Source organism: Chamaea fasciata, unplaced genomic scaffold (genome assembly GCF_029207755.1).
Source record: "Chamaea fasciata isolate MVZ Bird 193981 ecotype frontalis unplaced genomic scaffold, bChaFas1.0.hap1 SCAF_13, whole genome shotgun sequence".
Lineage (NCBI taxonomy): Eukaryota > Metazoa > Chordata > Aves > Passeriformes > Sylviidae > Chamaea > Chamaea fasciata.
In genome coordinates, this window is record NW_027094098.1 from 8,956,935 (window position 1) to 8,971,514 (window position 14,580).

The window sequence follows — 14,580 nt, forward strand, 5'->3', positions numbered from 1 at the left end:
GCGCCGCCGCCGGCAGGCTGGGGGCCGCCGGCCCGCTGGGGCTGTCCCGCCGCCGTACCGTGCCGGACGGCGGCCGTGCCCCCGGGGCTGCCCCCGGCGCCGCGCCGCCGGTCCCCGCCGCGCTGCCCGCCCCGCGCCGCTCAGCCGCGCCCGCTGCCCTTGGTCCCGGCCCCGGGGCGGCGGGGCCCGCGGGCGGCCCCGAACCGCCACCCGCTGTTCCCCCAGTACAACTACCAGGCAGAGGTGGCGGAGAACCAGCCGGCGGGGACGGCGGTGGTGGCGGTGGCGGCCCAGGACCCCGACGGGGGCGAGGCGGGGCGGCTGGTGTACTCCATGGACGCGCTGATGAACAGCCGCTCGCGGGATCTGTTCAGCATCGACCCGCAGGCTGGGCTCATCTCCACCACCCAGGCCCTGGACCGCGAGAGCATGGACCTGCACTACTTCCGAGTGACGGCCACTGACCACGGGGCACCGCGGCTCTCCGCCACCACCATGGTGGCCATCACTGTGGCTGACCGCAACGACCACGACCCCGTCTTCGAGCAGGGCGAGTACCGGGAGACCATCCGGGAGAACGTTGAGGAGGGATACCCCATTCTGCAGCTGCGGGCCACCGACGTCGACTCCCTGCCCAATGCCAACATCCGCTACCGCTTTGTCAATGAACGGGCTGCCTACGACGTCTTTGAGATCGATCCCCGCTCTGGCCTCATCACCACCAGCGGGCCAGTGGACAGGGAGAAGATGGAGAAGTACTCCCTGGTGGTGGAAGCCAACGACCAGGGTAGGGAGCCGGGGCCCCGCTCCGCCACTGTCAAGGTCTACATCACGGTCCTTGATGAGAATGACAACATCCCTCAGTTCAGCGAGAAGCGCTACATTGTCCAAGTGAGGGAGGACATACGGCCCCACACCGAGATCCTGCGTGTCACCGCCACGGACCTGGATAAGGACAACAACGCGCTGGTACACTACAACATCATCAGTGGGAACAGCCGTGGCCAGTTCTCCATTGACAGCGTCACTGGGGAAATACAGGTGGTGGCCCCCCTGGATTTTGAGGTGGAGCGAGAGTACGCCCTGAGGATTCGGGCTCAGGATGCGGGGCGTCCTCCTCTTTCTAACAACACTGGCATGGCGAGCATCCAGGTGGTGGACATCAATGACCATGCCCCCATTTTTGTTAGCACCCCTTTTCAAATCTCCGTCCTGGAGAATGCTCCCGTTGGCCACTCTGTCATCCACATCCAGGCCGTGGATGCAGACTACGGTGAGAACTCACGCCTGGAGTACAAACTGACAGGGGTCTCGGCTGACACACCTTTTGTGGTGAACAGTGCCACGGGGTGGATCACAGTCAGTGGGCCCTTGGACCGGGAATCGGTCGAGCACTATTTTTTTGGGGTAGAGGCTCGTGACCATGGCTCTCCATCTTTATCCGCCTCGGCCAGCGTCACCATTACTGTCATGGATGTCAACGACAACCGCCCTGAGTTCACCCAGAAGGAATACTTCATCCGCCTGAATGAGGACGCAGCTGTGGGGACCAGTGTCCTCAGCGTCACGGCAGTAGACCGGGATGTGAACAGTGCCATCACGTACCAGATCACAGGAGGCAATACACGGAACCGCTTCTCCATCAGCACGCAGGGTGGGCTGGGGCTCATCACTCTGTCTCTGCCACTGGACTACAAGCAGGAGAGGCGCTATGTGCTCACCGTGACAGCCTCTGATCGCACCCTGCGTGACAACTGCCACGTTCACATCAACATCACTGACGCCAACACGCACCGACCTGTGTTCCAGAGTGCCCACTACTCTGTGAGCATCAACGAGGACCGGCCTGTGGGCAGCACCGTGGTGGTGATCAGTGCCACAGACGATGACGTGGGGGAAAACGCCCGCATCACGTACTACCTGGAAGACAATGTCCCTCAATTTCGTATTGATCCAGACTCTGGGGCCATCACTCTCCAGGGAGAACTGGACTATGAGGACCAGGTCACATACACATTGGCTATCACTGCCAAGGACAATGGGATCCCCCAGAAGGCGGACACCACATATGTTGAAATCATGGTGAATGATGTTAATGACAATGCCCCCCAGTTTGTCAGCCCTCTTTACCAGGGCATGATCTCTGAGGATGCACCTCCCTTCACCAGCGTGCTCCAGATCTCTGCCACCGACCGGGATGCCCACACCAATGGGCGAGTGCAGTACACCTTCCAGAATGGGGAGGATGGGGATGGGGACTTCACCATAGAGCCCACCTCAGGGATCATTCGCACGGTGCGCAGGCTGGACCGCGAGAACGTTCCTGTCTATGAGCTGACTGCCTACGCTGTGGACAGGGGCATCCCTCCTCAGCGAACTCCTGTCCACATCCAGGTTACCATTCAGGATGTGAATGACAATGCCCCTGTCTTTCCTGCTGAAGAGTTTGAGGTCTTGGTTAAGGAGAACAGCATCGTAGGCTCTGTGGTGGCCCAAATCACAGCTGTTGACCCAGATGAGGGACCCAATGCCCAGATCATGTACCAAATCGTGGAAGGCAACATCCCTGAGATATTCCAGATGGACATCTTTTCTGGGGAGCTCACAGCCTTGATAGACTTGGATTATGAGACAAAATCCGAATATGTGATTGTAGTGCAGGCCACCTCTGCCCCTCTGGTCAGCAGAGCTACAGTCCACATCAAACTCATTGACCAGAATGACAACAGCCCTGTTCTGAAGAACTTCCAAATTCTGTTTAATAACTACGTGTCCAATAAGTCCAACACCTTCCCCTTGGGGGTCATAGGGAAGGTCCCGGCATATGACCCAGACGCATCGGACCACCTCTTCTACACCTTTGAGCGGGGAAATGAACTGCACTTGTTGATTGTAAATCAATCGAGCGGGGAGCTGAGGCTGAGCCGTAAGCTGGACAACAACCGTCCGCTTGTGGCCTCCATGCTGGTGACTGTCACAGGTAGGGGGTGAAAATCATTAAATCTGTTGTACAGTACCTTTGGGGGGGGCTCTGTGAGGTCCCTCTGGGGCAGCCCATTGTGCGCTGGGGGTTGGGTTGAGGACTGCCAACAAGATTTGGATTGGAAGTCCATTCCAGTCAGAGAATACTGCTGGCATGGTGTGAAGGGTAACATGGGAGGCAGGCTGTTAAGCAGCGCTCTGTAAAGGGGGCAAGGCTGGAAATGGTCTGCAAGAACAAAGCGTTATTATTGAGCTGTGAGATCACTTCTGGCTGCTAGTGAGGCACCTTTGGAGGTGCTGTGGCCAGCCAGTCTGTGTTGTGTGCCGCAGGGTGCTGGCCCAGGGAAGCGGCGGTTCCCAGGATGGATGGCCCAGGGGCTGGTACACTGCTGTGCTCCCAAGCCCAGGTGGCTCTTCTCTCTGCCGGGACTGAGTGCTTCCCTGGCTCTGTACAGGAGGGAGGGATTCAGCTCAGTGCAGGAGCCCTCTTAAACATCGATCTGCTAGTAGCAAACAGTTCAGTCTGAATTCTGGCTGTGGCACCTGCCAACCCTTGCTTTGCAGGGTGGCTTCTAAAGCCTAGTACCACCTTTCTGCAGCCAGCTTAGTGTTGCAGGGGACAGCTGTGACAAACCTGAGTGCAGTGCCTGGAACTCTTGCATAGTGTGTTTTGTTGGAGTATCCAAATGCAGATGCTAGGTGTAACTAGGGGTGGTGGCTTTGTGAGTTGTTGGGGTGCCCTCTAGCCCAGCTGAGGACAGGACAAAGATAGACCTAGGGGCTTGCCTATGGGCAAGCAGGGTTTGGACCTGGAGCTCCCAGAGCCTGAGCTTTGCCTTCCCCACTAGCCTTTCTTAGCTGGTAGGATGCATGTTCTGAAATGGAGGCATCTGTCCATTGCTGAACCATGGAGTGGCTGCGGGAGGAAGGGCAGGAGCCCTCTCTGGAGGGGCCAAGCACTGAATTGCCAGGAGTTCCTGGGGAGCTGTACTGAAAATTGTGATGCTCCGCTGATCGTCGGCTACCAGCTGCCTTCCCTTTTAGCTCTCTCGATCTGCCTTATTCTTTGAGAGGAGGATCTCTTTCAAAAGATGGAGCGAGGGCTTTAAAAAAAGATCCGTACATGAGCAGCACCAGCCTGGCAGTGGGCTGGGGCTTTGTGGGGGCTAATTGTAGCCACAGGGCTGGCCGAGAGCGGCTGCAGGCAAACACATGCCCGTTGCTGGAGGTGGGGGTTTTGACCTTTCCAGCTTCTGCCCCAGTATGTTAATGCAAGCCCCGTCTCCTCACACTTAACCCTGCACAAAGGCAGGAGACAATCGCATCCTGAAGTCCTGTATCGAGCCGCCTCATGGCAAGGGGGCCCTTGCAATTAGAATGTCGTCATCTTCCAGCGGGAAGGGAGAATGGGAGAGGTGTGCTCATGAAGGAGGGGAGAAGATGGAAGGGGAAGAGCTGTTCTGGCGAGGGAAGTGAGATGCTGGAAAATAGACCTTTTGTTGGCTTTTATAGTGGCTGTGGAGGTGGAAGTGTAGTTTGGTTTCTCAGTCTTTGTTGTTGGAAGCCCCCCGCCCAGCTGGCAGCTCCGCTGGCCCCATGCTGTCGCTGTGTGCAGAGAGAGGATGGGTTTGCGGAGCTGGCAGCCAGGACATTCAGACGTGGCTGCATTGTCTGCCCCGGACACTGTGCCGTGACAGAGCCCCTTCCTGCTGCTGCAAGGCAGCAGTAGCTCCTATGTGAGTGCCCCAAGGGTCAACATCCTGGGAGGGAGTGGCTTCCCTGCCTTTATGGTGCATTTTAGGGAGGCTGAATCCCCAAAAAACACAGGGCAAGGGACAGTTTTGCCTGCCCGTGAGCTGTGTCTCTTCTTAGCTCAGCCCCTTGTAGGGGGCAGAAGAATTGGGCCATCACAAACCAGTGCCTTTCCAGTGGGGCTGATAGCCTCAAAACTGACCTCAGCTTCTCAGAGGTGTGTGGACGCCTCTGGCTGCTAAAATCTGCTCTTGGCTACTGAGGATGCAGGACAGTGGGGTGGAGGGGCTGTCCATGGCAAGCAGCACTGTGAAATTGGGGCAGTGTAAGGGACTGACACCACGTTGACTTTAAACCATTTCGGACTGGTTTCTGTGGGCTTGGTGGCAAGTGCGGAGGCTCAGCTGCAGGAGAATGACATTCATCTTCTGTGCTGGGTGATGGGAGCTTGATTTACTTTCACGATCTCTTAACTGGTAAAGTGTTATCAAAATGTTGGAAGGTCTGCCAAAGCCCTTCAGCAGCGGTGAGGAAGGCTCACCGTACCGATACCCGTCTCTTTTCCTGACTTCTCTGGAAATGTTTTACTGTTCCTCACCTGCAAACATGAAAGTCATCCTGTCTGTCCCCAGAGCACCTTTGCTGTCTCTGGGTGGCCACTGCAGTCATAACACTGGCTTTTGCTCTCTTGGACACTGTTGCTACCACTCAGAAGAGGACATGGAGCTGTTCTTGAGCTTTTGAAGGTGGTAATTGTCAGTCTTGGAATTGCAAACACAATGGCCCAATGCTGTCCAGCACAAGGGTTAGAGCCCCTTGTCCCTTTTCCTTGCTCCATTCCCTGTAGCTGTGTTTCTAGGACTCCTCACTCTGCTGCATGAATATTCACCAGGCACCAGCTCTCCAGCCACAGGATTTAATCAGAAAGGCTGAGCGTTTGTGATTAAAATGCCTCCCATGGGGGGTCAGTGCCTCCAGCCAGCTTTGGGCTTTCTTCTGGTAGCTTTATTTTTTTTTCTTTCTCCATTTGCAGTGGGTCATTCTCTTAACCATCTGCTTCCCTCTGCATAGCGGGGGAGGCAGCCTTGGGTGTGATGGTGAGGTGGGACAGTGTTAGAGGGGGGCGTACTGAGGAGGGCTCTTGGGCCAGACCTGGCTCCACATTGCTATGAGGAACTGGGAAAGGGATGCTTGGCTTTCCTGCCGTGGGATGAGCAATGCCAAAGGCATCAGGTTCACCCCAGCTCACTTTCTTCCCCAGGCACAGGCTCCTTGCTCCTGTGAGGCATTACTGGCCTACAGCCTGCCCTAGGATGCCCTCAGCATCGTGTCAGCCAAGGCCTAATAGCAGCCATAAATTAGGCAGATGTCTGCTGGACACTGAGCAGCCCCCGGGGAGAGCGAGAGCTGTCCCCAGGCCTTGTGGCTGCTTCTGGGTGAGCTGTGAGCTGGAGAGGAGAGGGGAGGGAGCTGGGCTCCTGTGGACCTCGTGCTTGCCTTGATAAGAGGAGAGGAGAGGAGAGGAGAGGAGAGGAGAGGAGAGGAGAGGAGAGGAGAGGAGAGGAGAGGAGAGGAGAGGAGAGGAGAGGAGAGGAGAGGAGAGGAGAGGAGAGGAGAGGAGAGGAGAGGAGAGCTGTGTGCTGAGAAGAGAGCTGGTGTCAAAGTGATGGCATCCTGGGATACTGTCTCACCAGGTGATTCCTCAGGGAGAGCTACCAGGCTGATGGTGGCTTGGGGAGCATCTTATGCCAAGTGTTACTTGTGGCTTTCCTCATACTCCTGCCTCCCAAGGTGTGGGTGGTGTCAGTACCCCATGAGCCTCTTGCAGAGAGAATCTCCCTTGGCAAATGCAGGTGATGATGCCAGTTCCTTGCCCTGGGCCCAGCCAGATCTAGATACCCTGCCATGCCCAGCCAGATGCTGAATGGAGCTGTTTAGTTGCTGCTGCTCATGCTGCCCTCTGTGCCAGAGCAGGCAGGGTGTCACACAGAGGGGTGCTATCTCATCTTGCTTCCATATGGGGTGGGAGGAGTTTGACTTCAGAGAGAAGCAACCCCCCTTTCCTCCAGGAGATTAGCTCCTGGGTGACTATACTGGCATGCTGCTCCCCCAGCTTGGAGCCAGCCTTATCTCCAGAGCAGCAGCCCCGGTGCATAGGCTGCTGCTTGCGCAGGAATTTGCAGGGTCACTAGAAAGCTTTCACCTTTTGAAGAGTAGAAGAGAGAGGTGGAGGAAGAAAGGGAGATGTTTCAATTTGTAAATCTTCCTGCACTGCAAACTTCAAACAGGGCTAAGGGAAATCAAAAGGCTTTACAGCACAGCAGCTGTGGGAAGAGAAGAACAGTAAAGGCAGCTTTGTACGAGAGGCTTGGGGCTGGGGCACGGATGAGGGACGAGTGGCTGGCATTTGCACACCTGATCCTCATCAGGGATGGGACTGACTGGGGTGCCTGGAATCCTGGTGCTCCTCGTGCCTCTTGCACTGGGTTGGAGGAGGTGAAGCACGTAGGGGAGGTTACAGCAAGGCTTGGGATCCAGGATTAGTCATGGGAGTCACTGTTGTGATGTGCTAATGTAACTCTTGTCTTGGTATGATGATGGAGAGCCAGTTTTCCAAGGAAATGTGGGGGTTTGAGGCTCTCAGGTGAATGTGGGGTGGGAGATGGGAACAACAGGTGACAGCTGTGTGCTGCTAATGCCCATGGGGCACCAGTGTTGGGGTGCTAGCAATGGGCTGGAAGATGGATTGCTTCATTTCAAGAGCAGTAAGGGTCTTGATGAGCCCCATCGAGCATTTCTGGGGCCGCCAAGGTTGGCACAGTCTTGTCTTGCCGTGCTGAAGTCCGGGTCTGCCTGCTGGAGCCTGTGCTGGAGGCCCAGAAGGAGGGGACCAGGTGATAGGAGGCATCCTCCTGGGGATCAGCAGACAGGCTTCTCCCAGATGGTTGCCCTGGCCAAAGCTGCTAGCAGGGGTGTCTGGAGTATCCTGGGGTATCAGGATCCATTGTGTCCCTGGGAGTTGAGTAGGTGAGCCAGGGGCCCATGATCACAGGTCTGCCAGGGTGGAAGCTGCACCATTGCCCATCTGGGCTTTGCTGTGCTGCCTGTGCCCCTTGCAGCCTGAGCCACTGGCTGGGAGTGCACCTGATGTGAACTGGGTGAGCTGCTGCTGCTGGCCAAGGTCTGGGAGAGGGCAGGCAGGCATGCTTCGAGTGTCCCTGCGTGCTCCTCTGCTCCTGCTTGGGAGATTGCTCATGTGGTGTGGCATCCCAAAGGGAAGGAGTTTGTTTCCAAGGAAAATAGAGATTAAAGAGAATTAAACAAACCAGAGATGGGTTGAGAGAGGAAGAGATGCAGAGCAGATGGTGAGAAGGGGGGAAGCAGGGAAACCAGCACAAAAGCTTGGGAGAGCCTGGAGGAGAGAGGAAGGAAATGGCAGGAGCGAGCACAGGAAAAGGCAGCATGGGGAAGGCAGACAGGGCACAGCAGGGAAGCAAAACACCCCAGGCCCTGGCATCAGCTCCTGTGTTTGCCAAACCTCCTGCTGGGACTTCCTTCTGTTCCTGAGCACCTTTGTTCCTGAGAGCTGTTTGCTGCTGAGATCCAGGACAAGGAGAAAACCTGAGAGTTCTTTCAGTGGAGAGCCTGATGGGGGGTAGAAGTCGCAGCCACACCGGCCACTTCCCCTCCATCCCAGGTGGCCCCCTGCTAGCCTCTGGGGCTGTGGCTCCAAGCTTCCTTACCAAGGACTGTCCTCCTGGGGGCTACACTGGGGTGCAGGGCTCTGCCCTGGGAGGGAGGAGACCCTCCAAGCAGCAGGCAGAGACCTGCAGTGTGTTCCTGTTCCCTCTAACAGACGGGATCCACAGCGTGACAGCTCAGTGCGTCCTGCGGGTCATCATCATCACGGAGGACATGCTGGCCAACAGCATTACGGTGCGGCTGGAGAACATGTGGCAGGAGCGGTTCCTCTCCCCGCTGCTCTCCACCTTTCTGGAAGGAGTGGCCACTGTGCTTGCAACACCCAAGGAGGACATCTTCATCTTCAACATCCAGAACGACACAGACGTGGGTGGCACGGTACTCAATGTCAGTTTCTCAGCCCTGGCACCATGGGGCAGGCGCTACTTCAGCTCGGAGGAGCTGCAGGAGCAGCTGTACATGAAGCGCATGGTGCTGACGGGCACCTCCATGCTGGAGGTGCTGCCCTTCGACGACAACGTGTGCCTGCGGGAGCCCTGCCAGAACTACATGAAGTGCATCTCCGTCCTCAAGTTCGACAGCTCCGCCCCCTTCATCGCCTCTCACTCCACCCTCTTTCGGCCCATCCACCCCATCGCCGGCCTGCGGTGCCGCTGTCCCCAGGGCTTCACCGGGGACTACTGCGAGACGGAGATCAACCTGTGCTACTCCAACCCCTGCCTGAATGGGGGGATCTGCACCCGCAAGGAGGGGGGATACACCTGCGTTTGCCGCCAGCACTTCAGCGGTGGGTGCTGGGGCCCTGGGGGAGGGTGGGTGGCGCCCCTGGCATTGCTGTCACCCTGGCGGGTGCTCTTCCCACCAGGGCGGTGGGTGTCAGAGCCTCTCTGTGCCTGCAGAGGTCCATCTCTGCTCCCAGCTCTGTGTTTCCATGGTGCTGCATGTGCAGGGCTGAGGTTGCCATAGAAATCTGTTTTGTAGGGAGTTGGCATGCAGGACTCTTGGGGACTCTGGCCATCACTTTCCACCCCTTCCTACAGAGCAGGAGGACTAAGCTAGACTATGCTAGACTGGGGCACTGGAGGTTTCTGGGCTGTGCGCCATGCTAGGAGGGTGATGGGCTCTGGGGCCGTCTGCTGGTTTCAGGCTGTGCCAGTCTTCAGCTGGTCTGGGAGAGGTGTGGAGCCACACGGGCCCCATGTGCAGTGGCTAAGCTGCAACCCACCCGGAACAGAAGGAGAGGCTGGGCCTAGGTGCCCCACCAGGCAGATCTGGTCCTAGCTGGGGGGGCTGGCAGGGGAGTTCACAGTCCAGACAATGTCTTGTTGCCACAAGTTCGCAACAGGCTGTGGAGAACTGGCAACTGGGGGGTGAGGGGAGGTGGCCTCTGGCTACTGAGGAGGGATCCCCTGCCTTGCTCTCGCTGCCTGGAGGGAGCGTGGCAGCAGATGGCTGCCTGGAGCTCTTCTGTAGGTGGCTCCTGGTGAGATAAGCAGAGTCAGTGGTAATTAACCTCTGGCATTTGAAGCGTGAACAGCCATTAGTAGAAGGGTTAATGAGCTCATTTGCCTGTCACTTCAAGCTGTCTCCTCATCCTCCATGTGTATCACAGAGCAAGTAAAGGGAGCAGGGCCTGGGTGTAGGACTTCAGCTGAGTAGTTCCTTGGGTTCTGCGGGGATAGCTAGCACGGGAAAATGGCCTGACAGATGCCCTGGACCGCACTGTTAGGGTGGTGTGGGGCATCCATGTTACCCATGCCAGCAAGGTGCCAGGGTTTTCGTTGTTCCCCATGTTGCTCCCACTTGCATGCAGTGTTTGGAAGCTCCCGGTGCCATGGGTGATACTTCTATAGCTATTAACAGGAGCTAAGTGGCACTGGGCTGTCCCCACACCCCAGAGTCAGAACTGAGATGCCTGTCCCAGGTTTGTGGGGGGGCAGGGCCCCAGGAGGCGCTCTCAGCATTACCAGGACTTCCCTGGCTTGCTTCTCTATTCTTAGGACTTGCAGCCCAGCTGTGGCCAGTGCCCTCCTGTCACTTTCCCATGCTGTACTGGATCCAAAGTTGCCCCTTCAGCAGGACCTGGCATCACATCCAGCCCAGTGGCTTGTGCCGGGCTGGCTGTGGTTGCTAGCTCACTGGCTACTGTGGGGAACACTTGGGTAACTCTTGGGTGTCGTATCCTTCACTGGCCCTCAGCTGCACCACAGACTCCTTCCCCTCAGCTGCCCTGTCCTGAATCCAGGCTGAGGTCTGCATTCCCAAGACAAGGAGCACATGGGTGGCTGCCGGGTACACGTCCCAAGCCCGTGGCCTTGTTTGTGCAGGCGAGAACTGTGAAGTGGACAGCCGCGCGGGGCGGTGCGTGCCCGGCGTCTGCCGCAACGGGGGCACCTGCACCAACAGCGCCGACGGCGGCTTCCGCTGCCAGTGCCCAGCGGGCGGCTTCGAGATGCCCTTCTGCGAGGTGTCCACACGCTCCTTCCCGCCACGCTCCTTCATCATGTTCCGGGGCCTGCGCCAGCGCTTCCACCTCACCCTTGCCCTCTCGTGAGTTCTCTCTTTCCTCCATTGCACACCAGCGTCCTTGGTTCACCTGGCCCTGCTCTGGTGGCTCTTTATGCACGGCACACTGGGCCAATCCAAGGACTGCCTAATGCTCTCCAGATCCCTGTGTTACTGGCTTTGCTTCCCCATGGGGCTGCCCTGGCATCTTTAGCCAAAGGGCTCTGAATCTGCACTGGCATCAGCTCATCCATTCCTGCTGTGCCTCTGTTCTTTGCTGCTGCCGGCTCTCTGCCTCCATACCAGGTCCCCGTGCTCAGGTCTTAGTGTCCCTGTGCTGGGATGCTGGTGCACAGAAAGAGGGTCTCCACGTGCTCCTTGCACACATCCTGCCCTCCTTCTTCCTACCCTGCCCCAGGTTCAGCACCGTGGAGCCCGGCGGCCTCCTGCTTTACAATGGGCGTTTGAATGAGAGGCATGACTTCCTGGCAGTGGAGATCATCCAGGGGCAGATCCAGCTGAAATACTCCACAGGTACACTTGGCCCTGCCTGTTGTGGGATTTGTGTCATGGGGGCTGTGAGAAGGCCTGTGCTGAGTGGGGAGAGAAGAGTGCTGCCCTGGATGGAACCTGTGCTAAGGGAAGCAGGGTTAAGAAGTGTTGGTGAGCTTCAGTGGACAGCACAGGGGATGAGCTCTATGTATTAGGACTCTCCCTGGGCTTAAGAGTGCAGTTTGTGAGCACAAACCAGGACAAACCCTTTTGGTGTCTCTGCTGCTATTCTGTCCTGTTGTGTCTCTATGAGCTTCACAAGTCCATCAGTAGCACAGTGGGTTTGGTGCCTTAGGAAGGGTGGGAACATCTGAAGGCTGTCTGGCTTCCCTCAGCGTGCCATCATCCCTGTCTCCTCAGGAGAGTCCAGCACTGTAGTGAGCCCCTACCTGCCGGGGGGTGTGAGTGATGGGCAGTGGCACACGCTGCAGCTCCGCTACTACAACAAGGTACGTGTGCCCCAGCTGTCCCCAACACGCATGGCTCTCTCTCGCCACAAGTGGCTCTGGGTCTCCTGTTCTCTGGCTCTGTCACACGGCAGGGACTCTGGAGAGAAGGTAGAGGAGGTTTTCAGCCCTTAGGGATGGATGCAGTGGAACAGACAGCTGGATACAGGGACAGACTGACACTCAGGACCTCACTTGGAGGCTGCAGGGATGTGCTCCATGCAGTGTCCTTGCCCATGTCCCTCTCTGGTGCTGCTTGCTGGGCTCGGCTGGAGGTTTCCTTCCTGCATTGTTCACACCTCCAGGAGCACAGCTGAGCCTGGGCCATGCTCAGGCCTTTCCTTGCTGTTGTCTGAACCCTTGGGTGCTTGGGTCTGGGGCATGTGTGCTGCTGACACCCTTCATTTGCTTTCAGCCCAAGGTCAGCACCCTGGGGGTGGTGCAGGGCCCCTCCAAGGACAAAGTGGCCATCTTGACAATAGATGAATGTGATGCTTCGGTGGCCCTGCAGTTTGGCAGTGAGATTGGAAACTATTCCTGTGCTGCAGAAGGTGTGCAGACCAGCTCGAAAAAGTGAGTTCCTTGGAACTGCTGTGGTGAGGAGAGGTGGTTCCCTGAGGAGCCAGGCCTTCGCATCCAGACCTCGGCTGTGTGTGCCTGTCCCTGAGGATGTCTGCTTCCCAGCCCTGTGCACTGGGGGAGCCGGCTGGCCTAGTGTGAGGTCACTGTACCACTTAAAGCCCTGGGCTTCTGATCCTGCAGGTCCCTGGACCTCACAGGTCCCTTGCTCCTTGGAGGGGTCCCCAACCTGCCAGAAAACTTCCCCATCACTCACCGGGACTTTGTGGGATGCATGAGAGATCTGTTCATCGACAGCAAACGCATCGACCTGGCCTCCTACATTGCCAACAACGGAACTGCTGCAGGTACCAGTGCCTCTGCTCCTGCCAGCCCCTGCCCAGGGAATGGCTTCTCCTTCTCACACAGCAGTGCTGCTGGGCTGTAACAGCATCGTGGCACCACAGCTGGGCCTGAGCAGATTCTCACTGGAGAACAAGACCTTCAGGTCCCCCTAAATGATCCAATGCCCACCTCAGCTAATGTTCTGGAAATGTCCCCTGATCCCCAATGCAGAGCCTGCTCAGCTGGCTGACCTGGGAGTGGCTTGATCATCAATCCAGCTTTACAGTATCTTTGTTCTGGCATAAGGAGCACCAACAGCCTTAACCCTCATCCCTGAGCAGGCAGGGTCTGTGTGGAGACACTGAGCAGCAGGACTTGCCCCTCTGCCAGTGGGGAAAAAGGAAAAGGCTAGCAGGCAGGGGTGCCTTTCCATGTGGGCTGGGAGGAGGTGGTGAACTGGTTGAGGCTGATACAAGTGACTGATACCTCCAGGTTGTCATGCCAAGCACGCGTTCTGTGACTCCAGCCCCTGCAAGAATGGTGGCACCTGCTCTGTCAGCTGGGGGACCTACTCCTGCCTCTGTCCTGTTGGCTTTGGGGGCAAAGACTGCCGCCATGGTGAGTGAGTGGACACTGCTGGGCACGGTGTGCAAGGCTGTGCTGGGGTTGTTGTGGAAGCAGAGTAATGGATCCATGTGAGATGAACTAACTCTGCTGTCCCTGCATCTAGTGCTCCCTGTGGAGTGCCCTTCCCTTCTCCTCACCTCCACTTTCCTTTCCAGCCATGCACCATGCCCACTATTTTCAGGGCAACAGTGTCCTGACCTGGGACTTCAAGGCAGATGTGAAGATCTCGGTGCCATGGTACCTGGGGCTGGCGTTTCGGACGCGCCAGCAGGATGGGGTGCTTCTGCAGGCCCACGCAGGCCAGTACACCACCCTGCTCTGCCAGGTATAGCCATGGCCTCAACCACAGCACCATGGCCCAGCCTCTGCTGCTGTCTGCCCCAGGAGAGCATGGGGACCTTGTTCTCCATGCTGGCTCCATCCCAAGCAGAGGGTAGTTGAGGGGAGAGGCATTTAGCAGGGCTGGGTTTCCCTCCCCATGCTTTGATGGAGGGTAGGCTGGAAGCAGCCAGAGTTGATGAGGTCTTCGCTCACTGCTGGTGGTGTTGTTCCCTTTCTGCAGCTGGCTGGAGGTCTGCTCTCCTTCATGGTGAGCAGGGGTTCAGGGCGCAGCACCAGCCTCATCCTGGACCAGCTGCAGCTTAGTGATGGGAAATGGCATGACCTCCAGCTGGAGCTGCGGGACGTCCACAGTGGGCGAGAGTCACGCTATGTCATCACCCTCACCCTGGACTTTGGGCTCTACCAGGTAGGTGCTGCTTAAGACCCTGGCACCAGGACAGGAACTGTGGGGGATGCTTGGCAAACACAGGCGGAGCTGTGCCTCTGCACCCCCTGAGAGAGCTGGGACAGGGCTGCTGCCCATTGCCTCATGTTATTCCCTTCTGCAGGACACGGTGGTTGTGGGAAATGAACTGCATGGCCTGAAGGTGAAACACCTGCATGTGGGGGGAGTCCTGGGATCTGGCGAGGTGCAGAATGGGCTGAGGGGCTGCATACAGGTGAGTCCATTGCTCTGAGCCTTCCTTTTCAGCAGATCTGTTTACATGGAGAGTTGGAAACACAAGTCTAGCAACTGCTGCCAGCATCCATCCTGCTGGTGTCACTCTCC

General features: G+C 57.4%; 1 protein-coding gene across 1 annotated transcript in view; it reads left to right on the top strand.

The window, feature by feature from the left end:
* Positions 1–288: 288 nt before the first annotated feature.
* The window catches only part of CELSR3 (cadherin EGF LAG seven-pass G-type receptor 3), a 31,004-nt gene continuing 16,712 nt past the window's right edge, over positions 289–14,580 (top strand). The window contains exons 1-11 of the mRNA XM_066195229.1: positions 289–2,980; positions 8,591–9,223; positions 10,764–10,986; positions 11,360–11,475; positions 11,854–11,942; positions 12,355–12,512; positions 12,702–12,865; positions 13,335–13,460; positions 13,625–13,794; positions 14,032–14,217; positions 14,360–14,470. Of these exons, the coding sequence (XP_066051326.1) occupies positions 334–2,980; positions 8,591–9,223; positions 10,764–10,986; positions 11,360–11,475; positions 11,854–11,942; positions 12,355–12,512; positions 12,702–12,865; positions 13,335–13,460; positions 13,625–13,794; positions 14,032–14,217; positions 14,360–14,470 (4,623 nt within the window). The 5' untranslated portion in view covers positions 289–333. The remainder of the gene's footprint in view (positions 2,981–8,590; positions 9,224–10,763; positions 10,987–11,359; positions 11,476–11,853; positions 11,943–12,354; positions 12,513–12,701; positions 12,866–13,334; positions 13,461–13,624; positions 13,795–14,031; positions 14,218–14,359; positions 14,471–14,580) is intronic.